The sequence below is a fragment of the Sinocyclocheilus rhinocerous genome, unplaced genomic scaffold (genome assembly GCF_001515625.1).
Source record: "Sinocyclocheilus rhinocerous isolate Xijiao unplaced genomic scaffold, SAMN03320098_v1.1 scaffold2578, whole genome shotgun sequence".
Classification (NCBI taxonomy): Eukaryota; Metazoa; Chordata; class Actinopteri; order Cypriniformes; family Cyprinidae; genus Sinocyclocheilus; species Sinocyclocheilus rhinocerous.
In genome coordinates this window covers 740,806-762,858 of record NW_015643596.1, presented here as the reverse complement: position 1 = coordinate 762,858, position 22,053 = coordinate 740,806, and the positions used below count along the sequence as shown (strand labels likewise).

The window sequence follows — 22,053 nt, the reverse complement described above, 5'->3', positions numbered from 1 at the left end:
AGAAAAAAAAAGTCCATTCCAATGTACAAAATGATCGGCCTAGTAACAAGACAAATGTTGTCTTAAATGCCCCGAGGTCATTTTCAGTACAATCGGTAACTGAGACACAAGATGACACCAATTGCGTTGAGTAGTTTGAATAAGCGTTGCCATGAACAACAGTGAATACTATGAATATCTTATCGCAGAATGCTGCGATTAACCAATAAGAATCGAGTATTCCAGAGAGCTGCGTAATAAGAAAATAATAGCGCCTTCTCTCAGCAAACCGCACAATTTGATGTATTATTTATGTCTGCTTAGAGTTAGGGGTTTTGAAAAGTACATAACCATAAATGTTAGTAATAATAATATTGATACTTGCCTTAGGATGAAATCATTAGCCTAATTTTTTATGTATGTCACCTACATTTCTAAAAAAAATAAAGGTTCTAAAGTGTTTTGTTTTTTTGCAGTGATGCCATGTAAGAAGCATTTTTTAGTTCTACAATAAACAATTTTTTGTTAGTGTGAAGAACATTTTAATAATCAAAAGAACCTTTTTGGACAATGAAGAACATGCCATCAATATCTAAGAACCTGTATTTTTAAGAGTGTAACAAGGAATTGCAATGAAAGTTCTTTCACACTTATGGACAATTACAGGGTTAAATCTGGACACAGGTCTTATCTGCTCACCTCTCCATCACTTGGTCCTTTTTTAAAAACAATATGCACCACTCCAAATAAGGAGAAGTGCTTCTGACTGTGTTTGGTCCAGGCCATTCCTTCTCACAAGTGTTTAGATAGGGAGACGGGTGGGGGAGTTGGGGGTTGGGGGGGGTTTAGACTTTGGTTGGGTTATGTAAAGCGATCCAGCATTGCTGGCAGCTCTTGGTTGCAGGCAGCATCAGCTGCATTCTTCTCCTCTCCTAAATCTCTTGCATCCATTAGTCTGACCACAGTTTCGACTGAAGGACCAAGAACTGCACTTCGTTCGTAGCTCCCTTGAATTTCATATTCAACCCAGACACTAGATCAACCTGCAACCATGGAGGCCATCAAGAAGAAAATGCAGATGCTCAAACTGGACAAGGAGAATGCCATCGACCGGGCTGAGCAGGCCGAGACAGAACAGAAAGCTGCTGAGGACAAATGCAAGCAGGTAAGAACTTAGAAATTCAGCAAGGAATCCAGATAGAGGAGAGTGAAGTGAAAAACGTAAGAGGTCCTAACAAAAGAGCTGGCAACAGCATCAGTCAAGGCTGTACTGTATGATTGTTATCAAGGAGAAGGGAACCAAGACCTCATACTTGAAAACCAAGTATGCATTTGCGCTGCAATTCTGGGTCTTTCACAGCAGTGGCTATTATGTACAATTATCTAGGAATCCTATAAAAAATCTGTAAAAATCAAACCTGACAATGAACAATACTTTAAAGGCATTTATTATTATTGGTTAATGTATTTTTTCATATACTAATACTTTTTCATGTTAAAAGGTGTATAGGTTAACATTAGTTGAACAAAACAAAAAAGAACAATAATTTAATAAATTCTAAATTAACATTAATCACGAATAATAAATTCTGTAAAAAAATTGTAAATTGGGATATTGTTATAATAGTATGTATTTAATAAAAATATATTTGTATATATTATACTGTACTCTAGAAAGTCACTGTGGAAATCTTACTCCTAATGAATATTTGGTTGTAAGTCAAACCATCAGTATGTCTGTCTTACACCATTTAGAACACTTACCCCTGGTTTCACAAACAAGGTTTAAGCCTAGTCCCAGACTAAAATGCATATCTGAGCTATTTTATCTGAAAGAAACTTGCACTGATATATTTTAAAATATAGCAGTTCCATTGTTTTGTCTCAAGATGCACACCAGTAATGTTTTTTTTTTCTTTCTAAGGAAAATGTATAAAAGATACTTAAATGTCTGAATTGAACTATGGCCTAAACCTGGCTTAGTCTAAGCCCTGACTGTGAAACCAAGCCTTAAAGTTATAAGTGGACAAGAGAAGTGAGGCTGTCTGGAATCCCAGGAGATTAACAGATGCTCTCTTAAACACAAGAACCCAGCCAAACTGATAGCCACAGATAGCAAAGTGTTTGTGAGTGTTTATCTCACTTACTGCCATATGACAAGTTTACCTCAGACTAAAATTAAATATAGTTATTTCTGTCCAGGGAGCAGGCCTATGATTTCAATATGGGTTACCAAAACCTTTTCTGATATGTATTAATTAATTTAAATTAATAATAATTACAACAACGGTAATATTAATAATACTTACAACAACGGTAATATTAATAATTATTATTATTTGATTATTTTAATTATTATTTAATTGTTGTACTCTTTGACACCAATAAAAACATGATAAATAACATGATTTTAATTATATGTGACATAAAATGCATAAACATGCCATTAATAATAATCATGTATTTTTTTTGTCTTTATTTAGACATAGTGCAAAACAACCACTATACAGCAATAAAATAATATTTATTATTACAATTATATTATTGTTTTATTCTGGCATGAAGTTGTTAGACTACAACAATAAAAAGAACTTATGTGTGATGAATATTACAATTATTATTAAGGTTATTGTTATTTTTATTATTAAGGTCATATAATTAAATATAAATCATAAAATGCATAAACTTTTATTTATATATTTTTTTGTTTAGGGTATATGCCTTAACCACTAGACTACAGCAATAAAATATTATTTTTAATCATTATGTACTGTATATATTATGAATATGTAAATATATATTTTAAATAATATTATGCACTATAAATATGTTTAATATTTCTCATTATTCACATTTTTCTTATTACAGTTATTTTGCTATAAAAATGTTTGATAATATTATGGGTGATAATTGTTGATAATACTCTCAATATTACTATACGCATTCCAGACAGATTTTTGTTTGGACATCTGGGATATATACCCCTAAGTTATGTGTAGAGTACAGTGCTCTGATATGTTAACTCACTCTTCCTCATACAGCTGGAGGATGAACTGGTCGGCCTGCAGAAAAAGCTCAAACAGACTGAAGATGAACTGGACAAGTACTCAGAGGCCCTGAAAAATGCCCAAGAGAAACTGGAAGTGTCTGAGAAAAAAGCTGCTGATGTAAGTGACACATTCCTTTAGGCTAGGTTTCAATGAAACAGAATCAGTCATGATTCCTCTATGATAAACAACTTGAGACATTTAGGCTTTGTTATGATGCTTTCACTTCCTGTCACTGCGGCTCTCATCCCAGCTGGTCCATTTCAGGGTCACGGCACCATTTCAAAGTGTTTCAAATGGGGATTTATAGGGCAATAAAAAGCTTTACCTCAATAAAACATGTCGACACAAGACATAAATCTTTTAAAATACCTCTTTCCTCAGGTTTACTTCTGTAATGCCTTGAAACTGACACATCCCTCACTGAAAAGATAATGTTCAGGTTTAAACACACAAATTAGGCACTTTTAAAGGAATAGTTCACCCAAAAAATTTATATTTGCTCAGAATTTGCTTACCCACAGGCCATCCAATATGTAGATGTGTTTGTTTGTTCATGGGAACAGATTTGGAGAGATTTAGCATTACATCACTTCCTCACCAATGGATCCTCTGCAGTGAATGGGCGCCGTAAAAATGAGAGTCCAAACAGCTGATAAAAGCATCACAATAATCCATATGTAATCCACATGACTCCAGTCCATCAATGTATGAAAAGCTGCATGTTTGTAAGAAACAAATTCATCATTAAAAGGCATTTTAACTTTAAACCATCGCTTCTGGACAAAATATGCGTCCACAATCCTAACACTTCCACCAGTAAAAACATCCATTCCCTTTCACATAAAAATCCACCTATGTTTGTTCATAACTGTTTTGGACTGTGCATGTTTCTCTCCTGATTCAGACAAGACCATTTTTTTCACAACGTGTTTCACCTGTAGAAATGTTTTTGGCCTTGGGACGAGTGAGAAAATTGCCGTAATCACACATGGTCCTGAAGTGGTCCATCCTGTCCACTGCTCTGATAAGCTCGGGTTACTCCTCGCAATGTGACCTCAAAGGAAATGACTGCATAGTTTGAGAAGGAAGCTGAGGAGGGGCAAATCGGTTGTTTGTCAGTCCTTAATGATTCCTGCATGAGGGTAAATCCATTTAAAGACAGATGTTCTTCATGTTGTCGTTGACCACAAAAAACGTCTACAAGACACACTGTGACACCAAACTTTATTCAATAAGAGGACAAATGCATTTTTGAGTAAGATTCATTTCCTGTGGAATGTTCTAGTTTTCTTTAGGCAGACTGAGAGGCCTGAAACTGGGGATAACAAACACATTTTGAGTTCCTTGGAGCAGTGCCCTGAAAATGTGCTCCAGACAAGTCTACCACATGTCATGCATTAGAGGAAACTGTAAACGAATTATACATCTGCATTCGCAACGCCAAAGAAGTAGGTAAGATACTCTCAATGAGCAAGGGATTTTCAAGGCCTGTTACTGATAAGTCAGTGAACAGCAGGGGAGACTGGGACTTCGGTTGCCATGTAGCAGCCCAGGAATTCCAAGAATGTAGCGAAAGCAAACACAGAGGGCCACGCTCCTGTGACTAATGAAATCAATGCTCTGAGATCGCTGGCTCGTCTTTAGAACAAAAGCACACTTCTGAGGAAAGTGTGTCACACATGAAATGGTGTGTAACGTCAAGAGTGGACGATTTAATTGTGGGGGATGTAATTAAAAAATTGCGTTTGATTGCTGTGTTGAATTAGCAAGTGAACTCAAAGTGGTGGCAAAGCCACAATCTGCAGTGAGAAATGCATCATACCTGTTGACTACTTTGAATTTTAATTTTTAGAATTGAAATGAAAATCAAATGATTGACAAATTAAGGAAAAAAAAAAAACATTTTGCAGTGTAAGATATTTTTTGATATGCTGTAAAAATGTGAAAATCTAAAACCTTATCTTATTTAAAAATATTATTTGAAATGATTGAATCAATCTGAATACATTAAGTTACATCAGCTAAAGTATTTTTAATGGACAGGTCAGGTAGAAATAACTCTTCTATTTCTCAAATAAGGGGCCTCGAAAAACTGCCAAGAGGGACACAAGATGATGTTAAGTTATTTATAAGATGTTATAATATAACTTAATTAAAATCATAACAGCTAAAATCAAGGTGTATAACATGATTTTTATGTGACCCCTTAGCTATTAAACATACAGTTTTTGAAACGTCTATAGAATTAAGAAATTAATTGTGGTCATTTTAAGGTATTTGCACATTACATTTCTGTTAAAAAATGATTTTACAGTGTAGTTTGAAGTAATTCAAATATTTAAAATATTAACAAAATACGAGTAAATATAAAACAAAATAGTACTACTTTCTATGGTTTAGAGTTGTCAAACTTTATACAAAAACGTAATTAACATAAAATGAGACTGAATTTTGACTCAATGGGCGCCCCGCCCATAATGACGTCACGGGGACCTCACTTTTCCACAGTTGCATTGAAACTTTTCTGCAGAAGCTCTGCCTCCGTACATTCTCTCACATTCCAATGACTCCATGAGACAGAAATAACATCCAGCGAAGAAGAACCGTTTTGTATTGATCCGGACTGGGAAGAATTTGGATTGCACATTTCGTGTCGATTTCACTCCTTTTTTTTTTTTGCACTGGCCATCCAAGTTCATTAGCATTCCGTTATTTTTGTAACATCCATATATTCGGGATTATATATATATATTTTTGGGATTTTATGTATTTATTTTTTATAGCCTTTTGAAAAGTTTAGCGTTGTTTTTTCGCATCGTTTTATTTTTCCTGACCACAGTTTGTTTCGTTTTTTAGTAGTAAATATAATATAGTAAAGTATCAAAAATGACAGGTGTGACTTCTTTGGACGCAGTGAAGAGAAAGATCCAGACTTTGCAGCAGCAGGCGGATGACGCAGAAGATCGAGCGTTGGTTCTACAGCGCGAGCTGGACAATGAGCGCGAGCTCCGGGAGAAAGTGAGACAAATCTTATTTCTTTCTTCTTGCTTCTCGTCTTTACACTCTCGGACTCTTCTACGCGCTCCCTCTGTGAACGCAGGCGTCTATAAAAAGCTCCCGGGCTCCTCTCAAGACTATAATTGTATGTTTAGGTGAACAGTGAGACCTGGAAGCAGACGTGAGGTTGTGGAATGAAAGGCGTTGGTCCAAAGGGACAGTCCGACCCCCAAATTTGCTTTTGGGCAGATGTTAGGCCTCAGTGTTTTCTCATGCGGGTTTATTACACCATTTTACCGTTGTTTTAGTTAATTTACACAATTAACAATTTATTTGTTTTAACTAACAATTGCCTACGTTTTTGTCTAGTCTAACACAGTTGCATTATTTATCTGCTTACATTTACAATTCTTAAATATTAATCTATCTATCTATCTATCTATCTATTAATGAGATGTTTCTACCCCATCTTAAACCAATGGATTAAAATTGACTTTTTTTTTTGTTGGTGTAACCTAATGTATTTAGTTATAAAACCATCAATCCATCCTTCCAATGAGACAGAAACACAAAGTAAAGTGGTAGTTATTGCATTTTTGGTGGAGCAATTTCTACCTAAACTGTTGGTGTAATCAGGTTCATTTGGACGTATTAAATAATATTTTTCAATAAAATCCCTTATTTTAGATGAATAATATGACGAAATGTTGTATGTCAGGAAGTTTTCCTTGATGCGAAGATGCTTGTCAAGGAAGCCTCCCTCCCCCACAGTCCTTGGTGGATTTCCATTTTATGAAAATTTCTGACCCATCCCGTGTGGAGCCAGAACCCTTCAGTCTATCTCGTCTGATTTGAACTCGCTGGTATGGAACTTTAGGAAATGTGAATGCTCTCCTGTTTTGGTTTAGACAATGAAGAATTGTTAGATCTCTCATAGAACTCAAGAATTAGATTTTGCTGTATTCAAGAAAGACCCAAAGGATGTCCCATCCTGAGCTCCCAAAGGAACTGAGTCAGGATGTTGTCTCTTGTTCCACACTGGAGTTTCCTGTGGACCCTCTTCGTATTCAGATGACCATGCAGATATGCATGAAGCTGGCACTGCTTAAGAAAAGTCCTGTTCTTCAAGTGTTTGTAGACCAATAGTGTGTCTATTGTCTAGGACCTGTTGACTTTTACATTTAATGGAGATCTTCAGAAATGTTAGGGAGGTTGTTGGTCACATCCTTCTCCTACATCAACTTCCTTCTTTCCCTTTTGTGGTGTCGAGTCATACGTTTGTCATACAAATTTTGCTGGCTTTGCTTTAATAAGTGGGAGTTTTCCCACCCTTAGTGTGACAGAATGCTGCTGGACTTGGTCATGACGTGACCAATGACCTCTCCATGATGGCCCTAATTTATGTAGGTCAATTCAGAGTGGGGTTAAAAGTCAAGAACATGACCAGAAACATATGTGAAGTCTGCACAAAAACCATTAGGCTCCTCAAATTTGCATCGACAGGTTCCCATGGTGTTAGAAATGATATCAAGACCTCTTTTGTATATCTTTTTAAAGTTTAGTCACACAAGTGGTCACTTACTTTACAATACTCCAACAATCTTCTGCTTTTCTTTGCATTTGGTTAGAAATCACCAATCATTTTGCATCTGCAACTTTTTCTTTGGCTCTTTTACCAGTAAGGTTTCTAATATGAACTTGAAAAGGAGCCTTCATTTCCTTCACTTCCTTAATTAATTTCCACTGTTCGTTTTCATCCGATAGGCCTTATTTTAATAATATCAGCCCATAAAAAGGTCATTACACTGATAGGGTTTGTCTCAGTGTTTGCTCAATGTCACATACTGTGCAATAGTACTGTGCTTCAGGAAGTCGACAGCAGTCACAGGTGATTCCCCCACATTTCAACCCTAAATGTATAATTGGATACGAACGCTCTAACAAGATCTGAGTGCACTGTGGTTTAAATGGCCCTGGGAATGTCGCCATCTCATATCACACATATGGATGTTTGGGTTTGTCTTGTACATGATCAAATGTTCAAGGCTGCGTCCAGACAATTCTTGATAACATGTGTTTTTTTGCTATTCTTTAGCTTTTAAATCTTTTGGGCACTTCACCACTAGCATTCTCCAGAGCTTGTTTTACCGTATATGGCTTGCATCTAAAGCAGCCAGGGAACGCGGTGACTAAGGAAAGGGCATGGCTCATGAGGGAGTATCCTGACCCTGAACTGAATGAGCATTTTGGGAGGGGAGAGGATGTGGAGTGTGTCCATTTCCTGTGCATTTTTCTCCTCCCCTCTCTGGCTCTCTTTTATTCGAAAGGGGGTCAGCTTCCTACTCCATTGATGTCTTGGTTAAATATGTGTGAATAAATGTTCATTTGACCCCTTCTTTATTGATGTCAATATTGAATAGCATATTTAAATGGCATTTTGTGAGATATGAAGTCAAATTGCAAGATACAAACTCAGACATTGCAAAATAGAAAGTCCTATTTTGAGATACAAAGTCACAGTTATGAGAAAAAACTTGCAATTACAAGAAATATGTTATATCTTGAAATAATATCTGCAATTACAACTATATTTCTCATAATTGTGAGACAGTTGTATTGTGATTGTGAACTGTGAAAAGATGCAATTATGAGAAAAAAAGTCACCATTCCAAGAAATATTTTATATCTTGAAATATAACTTTTTATCTCGCAATTCCAACTTTATTTCCCTTAATTGCGAGATGAAAACTTTTATTTTAGTCACATTTACAGTTGGTTTGAAAGTTATTGTCAATGCGAGATATAAAGTTGTAATGTGAGATATACAGTAAAGTCACAATTATGAGAAAAAAGTTGTTATTATGAGAAAAAAGTTATATTTCTAGACATAAAGTCACATTGATCACTGGTGTGGCATTCACCTTATTTTTCCCGTAAGAGTGGGCGTGGCCATTTGTAAATTTAATGTCTCTGGCTTCCGGTGTCATCTATTTCCAGCTAGTTTTAGCTATACAAAACAGCTCATTTTGCTGCTTGATATTGCAAACTGGTGTTTCTTACTATATTATTTTAATGTATTGTCTCAATTATAAACACACTGGCTTGTAGCACAAATATAAACACACTGGCTTGTAGCACAAACAATTTTACCGTTTATTGCACTTTGTTATTCTTCTCGTTATTTTCCTACTGCTAAGGAAGCAGAAGTCTCGCACATTTACAGAAAACAGCTTACTTCCGCATTGAAAAATAAGGTGGATAAAGTGTGGTACGTCAGCCTTGATCTACCATTCACGCTCCAAATAGTCCACTGGACCTTATAGAAAACATTAGAGTAAAAAAAGAGTCTGTAATAGCAGCTCTGACTCAAAACAAAGATGCGATCAGAAAATGGACGATTTGCTCTTTTTAACTTTTTCCCTATGTCCTGTTATTCTGTCTCCTCTTTCAAACCTAGATGCAGTTTCCTGGCTGTGAGATTTTCCTACCGTTCTGAGAGAATTGCGTACTCGCTCAGTTGAGCGTCTGCACTGTGAGAGAGCCATGGTGATATCTGTCATAATTATAGCTGCAATTATCAGTGCAATAACTGGACGGTCTAGCTGTGAGAAATGTCACAGAGGCACTATTGTGCTTGTTCTGAGGCCAATCTTTGTTTGAGTCACAACGGGTGGTGGTGGTCGCAAAGGGTGTAAAAATGTTTTTTCTGCTGCAGTTGATTGTGCTTTGTGCAAAAAAACTGACAAAAATAATGTCATCGTCGGGAGAATCCCCACAGACATGAAAAAATATTAAAACATTATTTTATATCCCACATGCATATTTTTGTAGTCGATATATAATTGTATATAAGTAACCTTTGACCTTATTTTGTCGTCAGGCTGAGGGTGATGTGGCGGGTCTGAACCGCAGGATTCAGCTGGTAGAAGAGGAACTGGATCGGGCTCAGGAGAGACTGGCAACTGCCCTGCAGAAACTGGAAGAGGCGGAGAAAGCAGCAGACGGGAGCGAGAGGTCAATGGAAACCTTTAATTTATAAATAACGGTGGAAGGAATGAATTGCTGTGTTGCTTTGGGTACAAACTACATGGTTCTCTCGAGTGAAGACCTAAGAGGGTTTTACCTGTGGAAACAGACTTATTGGCTGTTTTATTCATGGTTTCCACCTTTTATGATTTATATATATATTTTTTAACATTTAAAAACTATTTAAAATATTCATTTAATATTTAAATAAATATTAAGAACTAAAAATATTATTACTAAATATTTCAGAACTGAGCTAAAAGGAAATTTTCCATGAATTTTCAGAAATTCCTTGCAATCACAATGTTCCATGATGTTCCCATGCATTGTTCAAACTGGTTCACAAATTGTTTTGAATGATTCATTAGCAAATCTGTCTGAATCAATGTTAAAAAAAAAAAAAAAATCATATACAGTAATCACAAACAACTGGAAACCTCATGGAAATTCATTGGTCAGTTCCCATTTCCAGATTTCATTACCATGGGAATGCTGTTGATTATGAAATAAAGCTCAACCATTTTTTTTTTATCTGCAGCATATAAACTGAAGAGGTCATCAATAACATCTCCTATTGATGACCTAATAACTAACAGCTTGTTTCACCTCCAGAGGCATGAAGGTAATCGAGAACCGTGCCATGAAGGACGAGGAGAAGATGGAGATCCAGGAGATGCAGCTGAAGGAGGCCAAACACATCGCCGAGGAGGCCGACCGCAAATACGAAGAGGTGAGTTACAAGTAGGGTTGGACGATGTCTACCAAATTGGCATCGGACGATGTCTACAGTGAAGTGCCCGAAGCGTGAAACAAATAATGCGTTATACAGAGCCACTAAAAGGTTAGCCGCTTGCTAGCGGTAGCCTGTTGCATTATAGTACATGAAAGTTCACTTACCACATACACAGAGTAAGGAGAAATGTCTGATAGGACGATGGCGAATGATTTGCAGATCCTGAGCACCAATGACAAACATCTAATCTTGTCAAATGTGTGGTAAGTACTGCCGCTCCATAGTATAGAGTCCTTGTGATCACGAATCTCAAAAGTGAAAGTGAAAGTAAAATAAGAGCGCGCAATCAAAAGCGGTTTCAATAGTGGCTCCCTGATGCCAGCAATTTATATACAGTTGCCTATACTTACCCAACGATATAATTGCGAGAAAAAGTATTGAAATATTTTTTTATCCTCCCATCTCGTAGGCTATTTATTCCCTTTAGGTTTTCCGTAGTAACTGTTGTTCGGTTTCCTTTCCGAACACGGAACTGGGATGCGGCGGATTGCGGGAGAGGGGGGGTGTGGGGGGCAGGAATCACGATGTCAGCTTAACATAGTGATGGCTGTCAGCCATCGGCGATGGACGATGGCATCGTCTATCGGCCCAACCCTAGTTACAAGCGCCTGAAGAAACAACGTTTCCAGATGTGTGAAGTTTGAAGCTCTTTATCGGAACGCCATCTTTGCTACAGGTGGCCCGTAAACTGGTGATTCTCGAGGGGGAGCTGGAGCGAGCTGAGGAGAGAGCCGAAGTCGCTGAATGGTATGCCTATTCTCACACTTTTGGTCTCACACTTTAAGTAGACTAAGATGGGAATGTTTGTTGGTTGACCAGTTAAAACATTGTTTTCTTCTCAAACACTTCCAGCAAAGCTAGTGATTTGGAGGAGGAATTGAAAAACGTTACCAACAACCTTAAATCCCTAGAGGCTCAGGCAGAGAAAGTAAGTCAACATCTTTCTTTTATCTGTAAATGTTCACAAAGTCACAATTTCAAACCTCTATAATAATCATCGCTCGACTTCAGAGCCTGATAATTGCTTTGAAACTAAAACACAGTCATTTACGGTTAAAGTTCTCACAACACAATAGCTCTAAGGACAATACAGAGTTTATTCAATGCTGACAGAAAATGAAATATATTTGCTTGTCTTTGTTTGCATGTTTCAGTACTCAGAAAAAGAAGACAAGTATGAAGAGGAAATTAAAGTTCTTAGTGACAAGCTGAAGGAGGTAAATGCGGCAATAAATGAGACAAGGGTCAAAGATAAGCTGCCCTTTTTCACCCCCAAATGTCTTTTTTCTACGTCCCTATTGTTTTTTCAGGCCGAGACCCGCGCAGAGTTTGCAGAGAGGACAGTGGCCAAACTGGAAAAATCCATCGATGACCTGGAAGGTACGAACACAGTAATCTGTTTTAACGGAGTTCTTTTTAAACAAGTTTACAGTGGAGCCAAAAGTTCAACTGAAACTGTTTAGCAATACTGGGGAGTAACTAAATGAACATAGAGAGTCTGCGTAACTACATTTTGTAGAAGTGCAAGTAGCTGTTTTCAAAACACTGTATTGTAGCTTTTCCAGTAATTAGCAATGACTACTGTTGTAGCCGTGTAGCATGACAACATGTTGATGACTTCCAGTGCATCTGTTCGTTCGGATGATTTGCTGAAGTAAATTACTTTGTTCAAATAGTTTATTTCAGTGAACTTGTTCGTAAAGATTCACAGTAGCTGTTTTCAAAGCAGTGTTACTTTTCCAGGATTGAGATATTTTCTCCAGTAAATTGAGATTAGCACAACAAAAAACATAGGGAAAGATGATTCATTTTAGTTTGATTGGTTTGGTTTGGGCAGTTGTACAAATGGCTTTGTTTAGAAGCAGCTAACTGATTCATAAACAAAACTTGATTGGTTTGGGTGGTCTGTTTTAGTGAACCGCTTCACTCAGAAAAAATTACTAGTTCAAAAACTAGATTTGATTTATTTGGGTGGTCCATTTTAGTGAATCACTTCATTATGATGGAATGAACTGATTCAAAAGCTATATTCGATTGGTTTGGGAGGTTCGTTTTTTGCAAATGGTTTCATTCAGTCAGAATTAACTGGTACAGATGGAAAGAACATAAATGAAAATATATTTTACTCCTAAATATATTTAATATACTTAACTATATTTTATTTGTAAACTATGATGCAGCTAACAACTTTTTCAAAAGGGTAATTTTTGACTATAGTTTGATTTGGCAAGCAACACTACACACTAAACTGTTCTTATGAAAACTAAAGTGAAGGTAAGGAAGTGGCTAAATGAACTTTTCACCTTCAGAAATGACCAGTGGCGAAGCAGGACACATTGAAAAGTCTTGCGTGGATGGGATTTTACAGGTCACAGGCGGGTCATGCTCCCCGTCTGTTTAAGGGCCATACAATCTTTTGAAACACACAACACCATATTGTTTTAGAGTAATTTTGTCAGAGTTCCGGCAAGCTCATGTTTCAGCTGCTTGAACCTTTCACTGGAAGATGATATATTCGGCTCAGTATATGGAATCGGTTTGAACAAGCCTGGTATAGCTTCTGTCCCAAGAGAAATTAAGTATGTCTGTTTCTTACAGCGCAAAGTCAACTCTTTATGAGACCAAACTCTGCATTTTCTTATTAAAAGTATATATGACTAGTAAAAGTAACTAGGGAGCATATCTTCTCTGGGCCAGATGGAAATTTACAGTCATTGTTGGTTGCACATGATTTTCTTATATTGTTCCTGGTAGAACATGATCTTCATAGCAGGTTTAGTCTTCATATATCCATTAACTTTTTGTCTTTCTCTTTTTCATTTGGTTTCTGTCCATTGCTGCTTCTCATCCTTCGCTTTCCTGTTTTTCCTGCCAATCTTCAGATGAACTCTATGCTCAGAAGCTGAAGTATAAAGCCATCTCTGAGGAGCTGGACCATGCTCTAAATGACATGACCTCCCTGTAGATCCATCTCTGTCCCGCTCTACTGCACCTCCTGCTATCTCAGATTTCTAGACACTTTCTTCACGTTTGCTTCATTTTCTTCAATGTGCCTTCGCTAGTTTCAATAAAACACTCCTGTTGTTTCATTTCAGCCTGTCATTCTTCTGTTTTAATTGTTAATGATTCGTTTTGAATATTGGGAAGGGTCCCTACAGTGATGAAAATCCTTGAAATATGAGGAATTTTTAAACCTAGATGAAATATTTTACTTGCAAGACGTAGCGATTTGTGAGCGAATTGTTCTCGAATCCAGTGTTCCAATGTTCAAATTCGTTGACAAATTTGTCTGAATGATTCATTAGTGAATCTGCCTGAATTAAATATATATTTTTTAATTATTACCCATTAATCACAAACAACTGGAAAGGTCGTGGATATGCATTGGTCATGGAAATTCATTTCTGAAAAAGTATCTTTACACAAAAACAATATCAGACTCAGTAACTAAATAACAACATGCTCAGCTTAGCCCAGCTCTCAACTCGGTAATATTTTTAAATGTAATATAAAAAAAAAATCTATTAAACATTCTTAAGTTTCCTGCTCCTCTCTTACATATAATATTCTGATGTCCACAAAGGTGAGGTGACATTCCGCTCTGATTTCCCACTACTGTATTCATGTAATTTTTTTTTTTTTTTTACAAATATTGAATATTTTACTAATCTTCACATTAGAAAAGTTCTTCTTTAGACATACACGCCATTTTAATTTCATATTATTACAAACATACTGACCATTCAATGCAAGCAAATGAAAATTCTACGTTTTTCACTATTGTGTGGTTGAGGATGAAGTGCACTAAACTAAGACTGTAGGCCTATTTTCACGTGTGTACAGTATACATATTTACAGCAGTAGGGTCTAACTAGTTATTTTCATTTTTGCTTTTAGAAAAATTATCTACTGCAAAAGAAGAAAACCTCGGAATGCATCAAGTGCTGGATCAGACGCTTCAGGAGCTCAACAGCTTATAAGAGAGACGATGAGAGAGAACGACGTCCATCTTGCAACATTCCACAAATACACTCCTTCATTCCAACTCGCAATCTATTGAGCCCTATTTTCTCACAGAATAGGCTAATAATTTAATTTTTCGGAGATATTTCTTTTGCGCTTTTATCCAAGTTGGCTCGATATCGCTACTTCCAAAAATAGCCAAAAAACCTGAGGTGCCGAGTTTTCCCACTAAAACAACGTTATAAGTAGTTTAATAAATGTCATACCGCATGGAAAGTGAATATGTTAATATGCTGAGCAGAAATTCACTTGAAGTTGCGCATTCCGGTCAGATGAAGACGTCAAAGATGGTGCTTTCATTGCAGTGTTGCTCATATGTACATCATGCGCTCCATCTGCTGGCCACGTGATGCACTGCAGCAGTACATTCCTCCATTGATAATACGATGGTATTTTTGACATGCACACAGTACCATGGCATATTTAAAAGTACCTGAATAATTTTGTGGAACCACAACATAATGGGGACCAAATAAAGACCAAAGAAATATTAGCTCTTCCCTAGAATTTCTGTGAATGCGTTGTTGCTTTTTTCCTGTCAAATGAGTATTTTCAAAATGCCTCAAACGTTTCTTTTCCACTTTCTGTGTAATACATTTTTATAAAAAGCCTGTTTGTGTTTGATTATTGTCCAGAGCAGTCCAATTACATGAATGATAAGCTTCATATTTTTACAGACTTTCAATATGCTTAAAGTTGACTCGTTTCTGCCTATTTCTCCTGCGGTGCCTGGGAGAAACATTTCACACAAGAGTGGTACTTGATACAGTAAATGAGTATCAGTATATGACCACCTGACAAAAAAATAATATTTGAACCATTCTGAACTGTATATTAGGTGAACATACGGATCCCACCACAGCGAAGGTTTTGCTCATACATATTAATGAAGTCACGTGATGTTCTTCGAGCACACCTACCTGATTTGCTGAGAGGCAAAGGTTAAACGTGCGTAGGACAACTAGCGGGAAGTCCGGGCTAATTAACATTGATTACGTTATGTCGAGCAGGCTTTCCTGATTCGCTGAATGACTTGCGCAATGAATATTAATTAGGCTGTGTTACTGGATGATCCAGGAAAGGGAACAGGACGTAATTAATATTCATTATATCAAGTCAAACGCCATACTATGCCCCGCGCACAAATCAACTGTACTCGTCTGTAAACTGATTAATATGTTTTTACCAGACACCGGCTGATGACTTAAAGTATAAAGCGTTAGATATTAATAGTTCATGATCTGAAATGTGTCGTTGACCTTTTGTTTAAACCACACCCAACACAACACTTTTAACAGGGGAGGTCACGTCAGCTGCCGTCACTGTACCGTGTGCCTCGCCAGGTGAGTACCGCGTTATGAAAACATTACATTTTTCTATGTATTATTGTTTATATTAGTGGCAGTCTTTTTAAAACACCTTTACGTCAACTATGTATTACGTAGATTATAGACTGTAATGTTTAAATATAAGCAAATAAGCGCGCTAAAAGTAATGGAACTTCCATTTTTGGTAAATCAACATTAAACTAGTTTGGTCATTTAAGAGTGAGTAATCTAGATTTTGTGACTCATTAAACTACTGATCAGTTTGACAGATTTTAAATATCTATAACTTCCTATATGTGATATATGTTCCGCTTTCATTTAATTTAATTTAACATTTAATCCTTATGTATGCATGTACGTAGTTATTTATTTATTTACTTATTTATTTATATCTGTTGACACTTTATTGTTTATTCTAATCTCTGGAGAGTTCACATAGATTAAAAAAAGAAAAGAAAAGGATTTTAATTTAAATGTTGAACACATGTTCATCATAGAAGTGGTGTATGTAAGTCATTGTCTGAATGAATAGTATTTTAATGTATTTTAAAATAATTTGGGACACAAAATGAATGTCATTGGCCTATATTCATTTTGTTAAAAATGTACATTTTACCATCAAATTATTTGTGCATTTAGGACACACTGGATGTCATGGCTGCGCCTTTACCACATGACAGCAGTAATGCAGCATTCGACTGGTTCACTGAATTCCAGCGCAGCTGCATTTTGAAGAATGGGATTGTTCCAGAATGGTTCCATGGAATAATATCCAGGAAGTAATGGATCGAATATTATATTATGTCACAAAACTAAGCATGAATGCTTAGACTATGTCTTATCATGAACACAATGACATCACAGAGCAGAAAATCAGGTTACTGGTACCTGTCAGATAAAATACTTCTTTATTGTAGGGCTGCAGAGGATATGCTGATGTGCAAACCTCCTGGTTACTTCCTCATTCGTGTTAGCGAGAGTAGGGTGGGTTATACATTATCTTATCGGTAAGTCTGTCATTGGCCTATATTCATTTTGTTAAAAATGTACATTTTACCATCAAATTATTTGTGCATTTAGGACACACTGGATGTCATGGCTGCGCCTTTACCACATGACAGCAGTAATGCAGCATTCGACTGGTTCACTGAATTCCAGCGCAGCTGCATTTTGAAGAATGGGATTGTTCCAGAATGGTTCCATGGAATAATATCCAGGAAGTAATGGATCGAATACTATATTATGTCACAAAACTAAGCATGAATGCTTAGACTATGTCTTATCATGAACACAATGACATCACAGAGCAGAAAATCAGGTTACTGATACCTGTCAGATAAAATACTTCTTTATTGTAGGGCTGCAGAGGATATGCTGATGTGCAAACCTCCTGGTTACTTCCTCATTCGTGTTAGCGAGAGTAGGGTGGGTTATACATTATCTTATCGGTAAGTCTGTTTCAATGTGACCATTGTTGTCAGTAAATAAACTTCACTATAAGGAAGTTTGATTCACAAGTACTGTACATGAATGAGTCCACGAATCAAAGGGTCACCTATAAATCTTTCTCCTAGAGCTGAAGATCGCTGCAGACACTTCATGATTGACGTCTTGCCAGATAACCAGTATATTATAGTGGGAGAAAAGACACGTTTCTGCTCCCTCCATGACTTGGTGGCCTTTCATCGCAGAAACCCCATTCTCCCCTACAATGACTTGCTCACTGTGGCCTGCGAACAGGTATAGAGTTACACAATAACGTAATAATACATTATAAAAATATCTATTAGAAATACCTAGAAGTATAGTCCCAGTCTCTTATAACATTTAGAAAGATTTTGACATCACAAAAAATTATATAAAGTTATATAATATTAAGTTTTGTACACTTTTGCATTGTTAAATAGTATAGGGGAAAGAGGGAAAAGAGTCAATGTTTTTTCACCATCAACATTAATCGTTATCTTTGTATGTCTGGTCTTTTTTTATGGTCTCATTTGTATGCAGGGTGGCAAAAATAACTACGCTGAGTTGTTGTTTCCTCAAAAGAAAGATGTAAACCCTGGACAGGTTGAATGGATAAATTGTTCAGCTCCAACACATACAGCTCATTCAAATATCTCTGAACACAACCCCACTTCGCCACTCCAAAACGAATCATTTACGCTACCTACAAGTCCTTCTGCGAGACTGTATCCCAGCTTGGAGATGGAATTGAGCTCTTTGAATCTACAGAGCGCGGTAATACAGCATCAACAGATTATGTGATTATATTTATAAAATTACAAATTATATAATTGTCTTGTAGTTAAAAGAATAGCTCACCCAAAATTGAAAATTTACTGAAAATGTACTCACCCTCAGGCCCTTTCAAGATGTAGATGAGTTTGCTTCTTCCTCATAACAGATTTGGAGAAATTTAGGATTACATCACTTGCTCACCAAAGGATCCTCTGCGGTGAATGGGTGCCGTCAGAATGAGAGTCCAAACAGCTGATAAAAACATCACAATAATCCACAAGTAATCCACATGACTCCAGTCCATCAATTAACATCTTGTAATGTGAAAATCTGCATGTTTGTAAGAAACTCTCATTCTGACGGCACCCATTCACTGCAGAGGATCCATTAGTGAGCAAGTGATGTAATGCTAAATTTCTCCAAGTCTGTTCAAAACAAACTCATCTACATCTCGGATGGCCTGAGGGTGAGTACATTTTCGCCTGAACTGTTCATTTAAAAGGACAGTTATGTGATTGTGCTTTAAGGAACAGGTTGTTTAATGGCTAATAATGGATTTTTTAAATTCAGGATCAGCAAACAAAGCCTATTCTAAAGCCTAGAACAATATTTATGTCCAAACCACCAAATGACGCCACCACAGCTGACACTCCACCACAGTTACCGCCCAGAGCATGCTTGCCAAATCGCCAGCAAGCCACCGCAGAGGCTGACAGATCACAAGGGTTGACACTGGTAAGCTCTGACAGACATCAAATCCCACCCGACAGACCTGTTGAAGGCCGTACCCATCAGAAAAACCAACAACCATTGAAACCGGTGGTCATGGGCCTGGCACAAATTAAGAAAAAGCTTAAAAAGAACCGCTCCAAGGACCACATGTATGAGGAGATCGCTCAAGAAAATGCGTGTCAGGAAAATGCATCTTTTCCTGCTTTGGAGAGCAGTAACATGAACCCTAAACAACTGGAGGAAAATTACTATCAGGAGTTACCTGAAAAATCCACAAATGTTGGCCGTCGGGCATCTGATGGGATTCCCAACTTTGCAGATAGAGAATTACCGCTGGAGTACCTAAATCCACCTCCTTTTGCACCTGGCTACTAGATAAAAACATAACGATGGGTGGTTTTACTCAGAGCATTTATTTTATTGTCATTAAATAGCGTGACAACATCAGTCTCTTTGTTGTGGTTCTTTTTCCACTATGCTTCATTTCAATTTCTGTAACAACACATTCTGAACAGAGGATTGTCATCTGGAAAAACCTGTTGGACAATGTAAAATATTTTAATATAACAATGACAGAATGTGTTGTGCCTGTAGGCATGAATTTGAATATACTTCCAGATTATCCTTTTTAAAATCTGGCACTTTACATATCAGGAAAGAAAAGAAAAAAACATTGTAAATATTAGCTTTTTACTGCAGTTGGTCAATAAATGTACAGGTGATACAAGAAACCCAAGAATACCATGTTATTTCTTCCAAATACCTTGGAGTACCATATAAATACCGTGGTGCATGATTCTGTTTGTCATTTTGCAGGTTTAAGCTGGTTTAGCTAGTCTTCCAGACTGGCCTTAAAATGAATGGATTAGCTGGTAACAAGCGCCAAAACTCCCTCTAAAACCATCAAACAAGACCCAAGACTAGGAGGTATTTGCTATTCTGTTGCTTTTACATCTTGGCCTTTAATTATGTAAAATAATGTACAATATTTGAATATATTTATGTACTGTTGGCTATATTTATATGATCATTTTAATCTATGAATGTATATTTTGTCATTTATTTAGGACATACACTCAATAATTATCACTAAGTGACACACTTAATTGTGACAATGTTATATTATACATTATTATTCTTTTAACATTTATTGCAAATATTTACAAAATATATTCATTCATCATTTAGCTGGTTTATGATGGTTTAGTTGGTATTCCAGGGCAGGCTGGTCTAAAGTATATTTAGCTGGTAAAAGCACCCAAACCATCAAAATTGACCTAAAACGAGCAAACCACCTTTTTTTCTTCTTAGGAGTATCTTGGTCTTTATTTGAGCTCTTTATTCGACAGTCTCAGAAGATCATTGATTCTTAATTAAATGTCCATCTTTCTGTAAGGCCACTCAAGTGCGTTCAGCCACTTGTAATGTATAACCTGGCGCGTTACACACCTGACAGCCGCCAAACAAGTTTAATTATGAAAACAGATTAATTATGTAGTAGGCTAAGTTATTTAAACAGACATTATTAGCGCAGATATGGATGTGCGTGGGCTTGCGTGTGTGAGAGAGAGAGAGATTTGAAGGGGGTCGCCGGCCTTTGTCATGTATATTATGTCATGAATAGACCATCTGGAGTACCAGCTATCTTACAGAGGAACCGGCTTAATTGCAGTTAATTTAATAAGGACTTTATTTTCGCCTGAAGTGTAGCATTTGACTCAAGACGAGCAATTTTTGGAGTTTACGCGAGACTCGAGTCGTCATGGTAACCATCCTAAATTAAACAATAAAGTGTATTTCCTAGTGCTCACGCTCTGTGTAAACAAGTGTTTATGATATGAACTGAATAAGAAGGATAAAACAGTAATGTGGGGAAGAGAGAGTTTTTGTAAAAGAAATGTACATGGCATCCAGGAATGGCAGGATGGATGTAAATATGAGGGGGAATTCGTGAATAACCTGAAACATGGCACTGGTGTCTTCATATGGCCAAATGGAGAGGTATGTTTCACTTCACATGTAACATGATAACATATAATGGGCTGTTGGTTCTAAGATAAAGTTTTAAGTTATGAACTCATTATTACACATTAATGGACATTGTTGCACAAACATGTTTGATAAACAATTATACAACGTAATATTAAGTAGCTCATTTAAAAAACATTCAATATCACTATGGGCTCTAAGCAACGAGAATTGGAATGTATTTCCGCTCATACTTAACGCTAACGTTAGCTGCTACAATAACATTTCAACGTAACGACTTACCCTCGTAATTATCGATGTAGCTGGCGATATACATCTTAAATCCCTTTTCCCGTTTGCTGGAGGGAGTGGGGCATGACTTCTTGACAAGTCGGTCCACATCATTGATAGTCAGACGAGGTAGGTCTTGAAGACAGCGAGTGTAAAAGATAGCCATGTTTGCCTGTTGTCGGTCTGTCTGTCAGTCAAGTGAACTAGAATTTCGCGGTCAGTGTAACAGGAAGTTTGTCAGCCGGTATAAGCCAATGCGGAAGTGTGACGTGCATTGAGCGCATTCAACCTTCCAGATCTTGACTGCATCTAATTAAAATCAACAGTGTCATAATTTTCACAGTCTGCTGAATTTCTATTCAGTTATTTGATAAAAATACTAAAAAAAAAAAAAAAAAAAACATTAATTTTTTTTTACTAATTTCAAATAATATAAACATTATTTAGCTGTGTAAGGTTTGGCATTTTTTAAATTCTTTTTTATTTGATCATTTTTAGTCTATTTTGTCTTTTTTAATTTTTCCATTCATTGATTTTACATTTTACAATGTTTATTGATGGAAAATTGAAAAATAAATGAATGAAAATGAAAAGAAAATGTGCTCAGAAAATGTGTGAAGCTGAA

General features: G+C 36.6%; 2 protein-coding genes and 1 pseudogene across 6 annotated transcripts; all 3 read left to right on the top strand.

Annotated features, from left to right (window-relative positions):
* Positions 1 to 853: 853 nt before the first annotated feature.
* LOC107757474 (tropomyosin alpha-1 chain-like) lies at positions 854 to 15,358 on the top strand. 3 transcript variants are annotated; one of them, XM_016574947.1, is made up of 9 exons: positions 854 to 1,144; positions 3,021 to 3,146; positions 9,907 to 10,040; positions 10,665 to 10,782; positions 11,522 to 11,592; positions 11,698 to 11,773; positions 12,000 to 12,062; positions 12,156 to 12,225; positions 13,728 to 14,721. In XM_016574947.1, exons 1-9 carry the CDS (start codon positions 1,031 to 1,033, stop codon positions 13,808 to 13,810), a joined length of 855 nt encoding a protein of 284 aa, XP_016430433.1. In that variant the 5' UTR covers positions 854 to 1,030; the 3' UTR covers positions 13,811 to 14,721. The 3 variants fall into 3 exon arrangements, with proteins under 3 accessions (XP_016430433.1, XP_016430432.1, XP_016430434.1); XM_016574946.1 differs by lacking the exon at positions 13,728 to 14,721 and adding an exon at positions 14,743 to 15,358 and having other exon boundaries at positions 855 to 1,144; XM_016574948.1 differs by lacking the exons at positions 854 to 1,144; positions 3,021 to 3,146; positions 13,728 to 14,721 and adding exons at positions 5,831 to 6,047; positions 14,743 to 15,358.
* Positions 15,359 to 15,547: 189 nt separating this feature from the next.
* Positions 15,548 to 19,895, top strand: LOC107757473 (hematopoietic SH2 domain-containing protein homolog). Of its 3 annotated transcripts, none has more exons than XM_016574943.1 (6): positions 15,548 to 16,211; positions 16,836 to 16,975; positions 17,114 to 17,203; positions 17,771 to 17,936; positions 18,204 to 18,437; positions 19,008 to 19,895. In XM_016574943.1, the coding sequence occupies exons 2-6, from the start codon at positions 16,851 to 16,853 to the stop codon at positions 19,542 to 19,544; spliced, it is 1,152 nt and encodes a 383-aa protein (XP_016430429.1). In that variant the 5' UTR covers positions 15,548 to 16,211; positions 16,836 to 16,850; the 3' UTR covers positions 19,545 to 19,895. The 3 variants fall into 3 exon arrangements, with proteins under 3 accessions (XP_016430429.1, XP_016430430.1, XP_016430428.1); XM_016574944.1 differs by lacking the exon at positions 15,548 to 16,211 and adding an exon at positions 16,254 to 16,415; XM_016574942.1 differs by lacking the exons at positions 15,548 to 16,211; positions 16,836 to 16,975; positions 17,114 to 17,203 and adding exons at positions 17,266 to 17,416; positions 17,555 to 17,644.
* A 1,140-nt stretch (positions 19,896 to 21,035) lies between these two features.
* The window catches only part of LOC107757452 (ankyrin repeat and MYND domain-containing protein 1-like), a 13,098-nt pseudogene continuing 12,080 nt past the window's right edge, over positions 21,036 to 22,053 (top strand).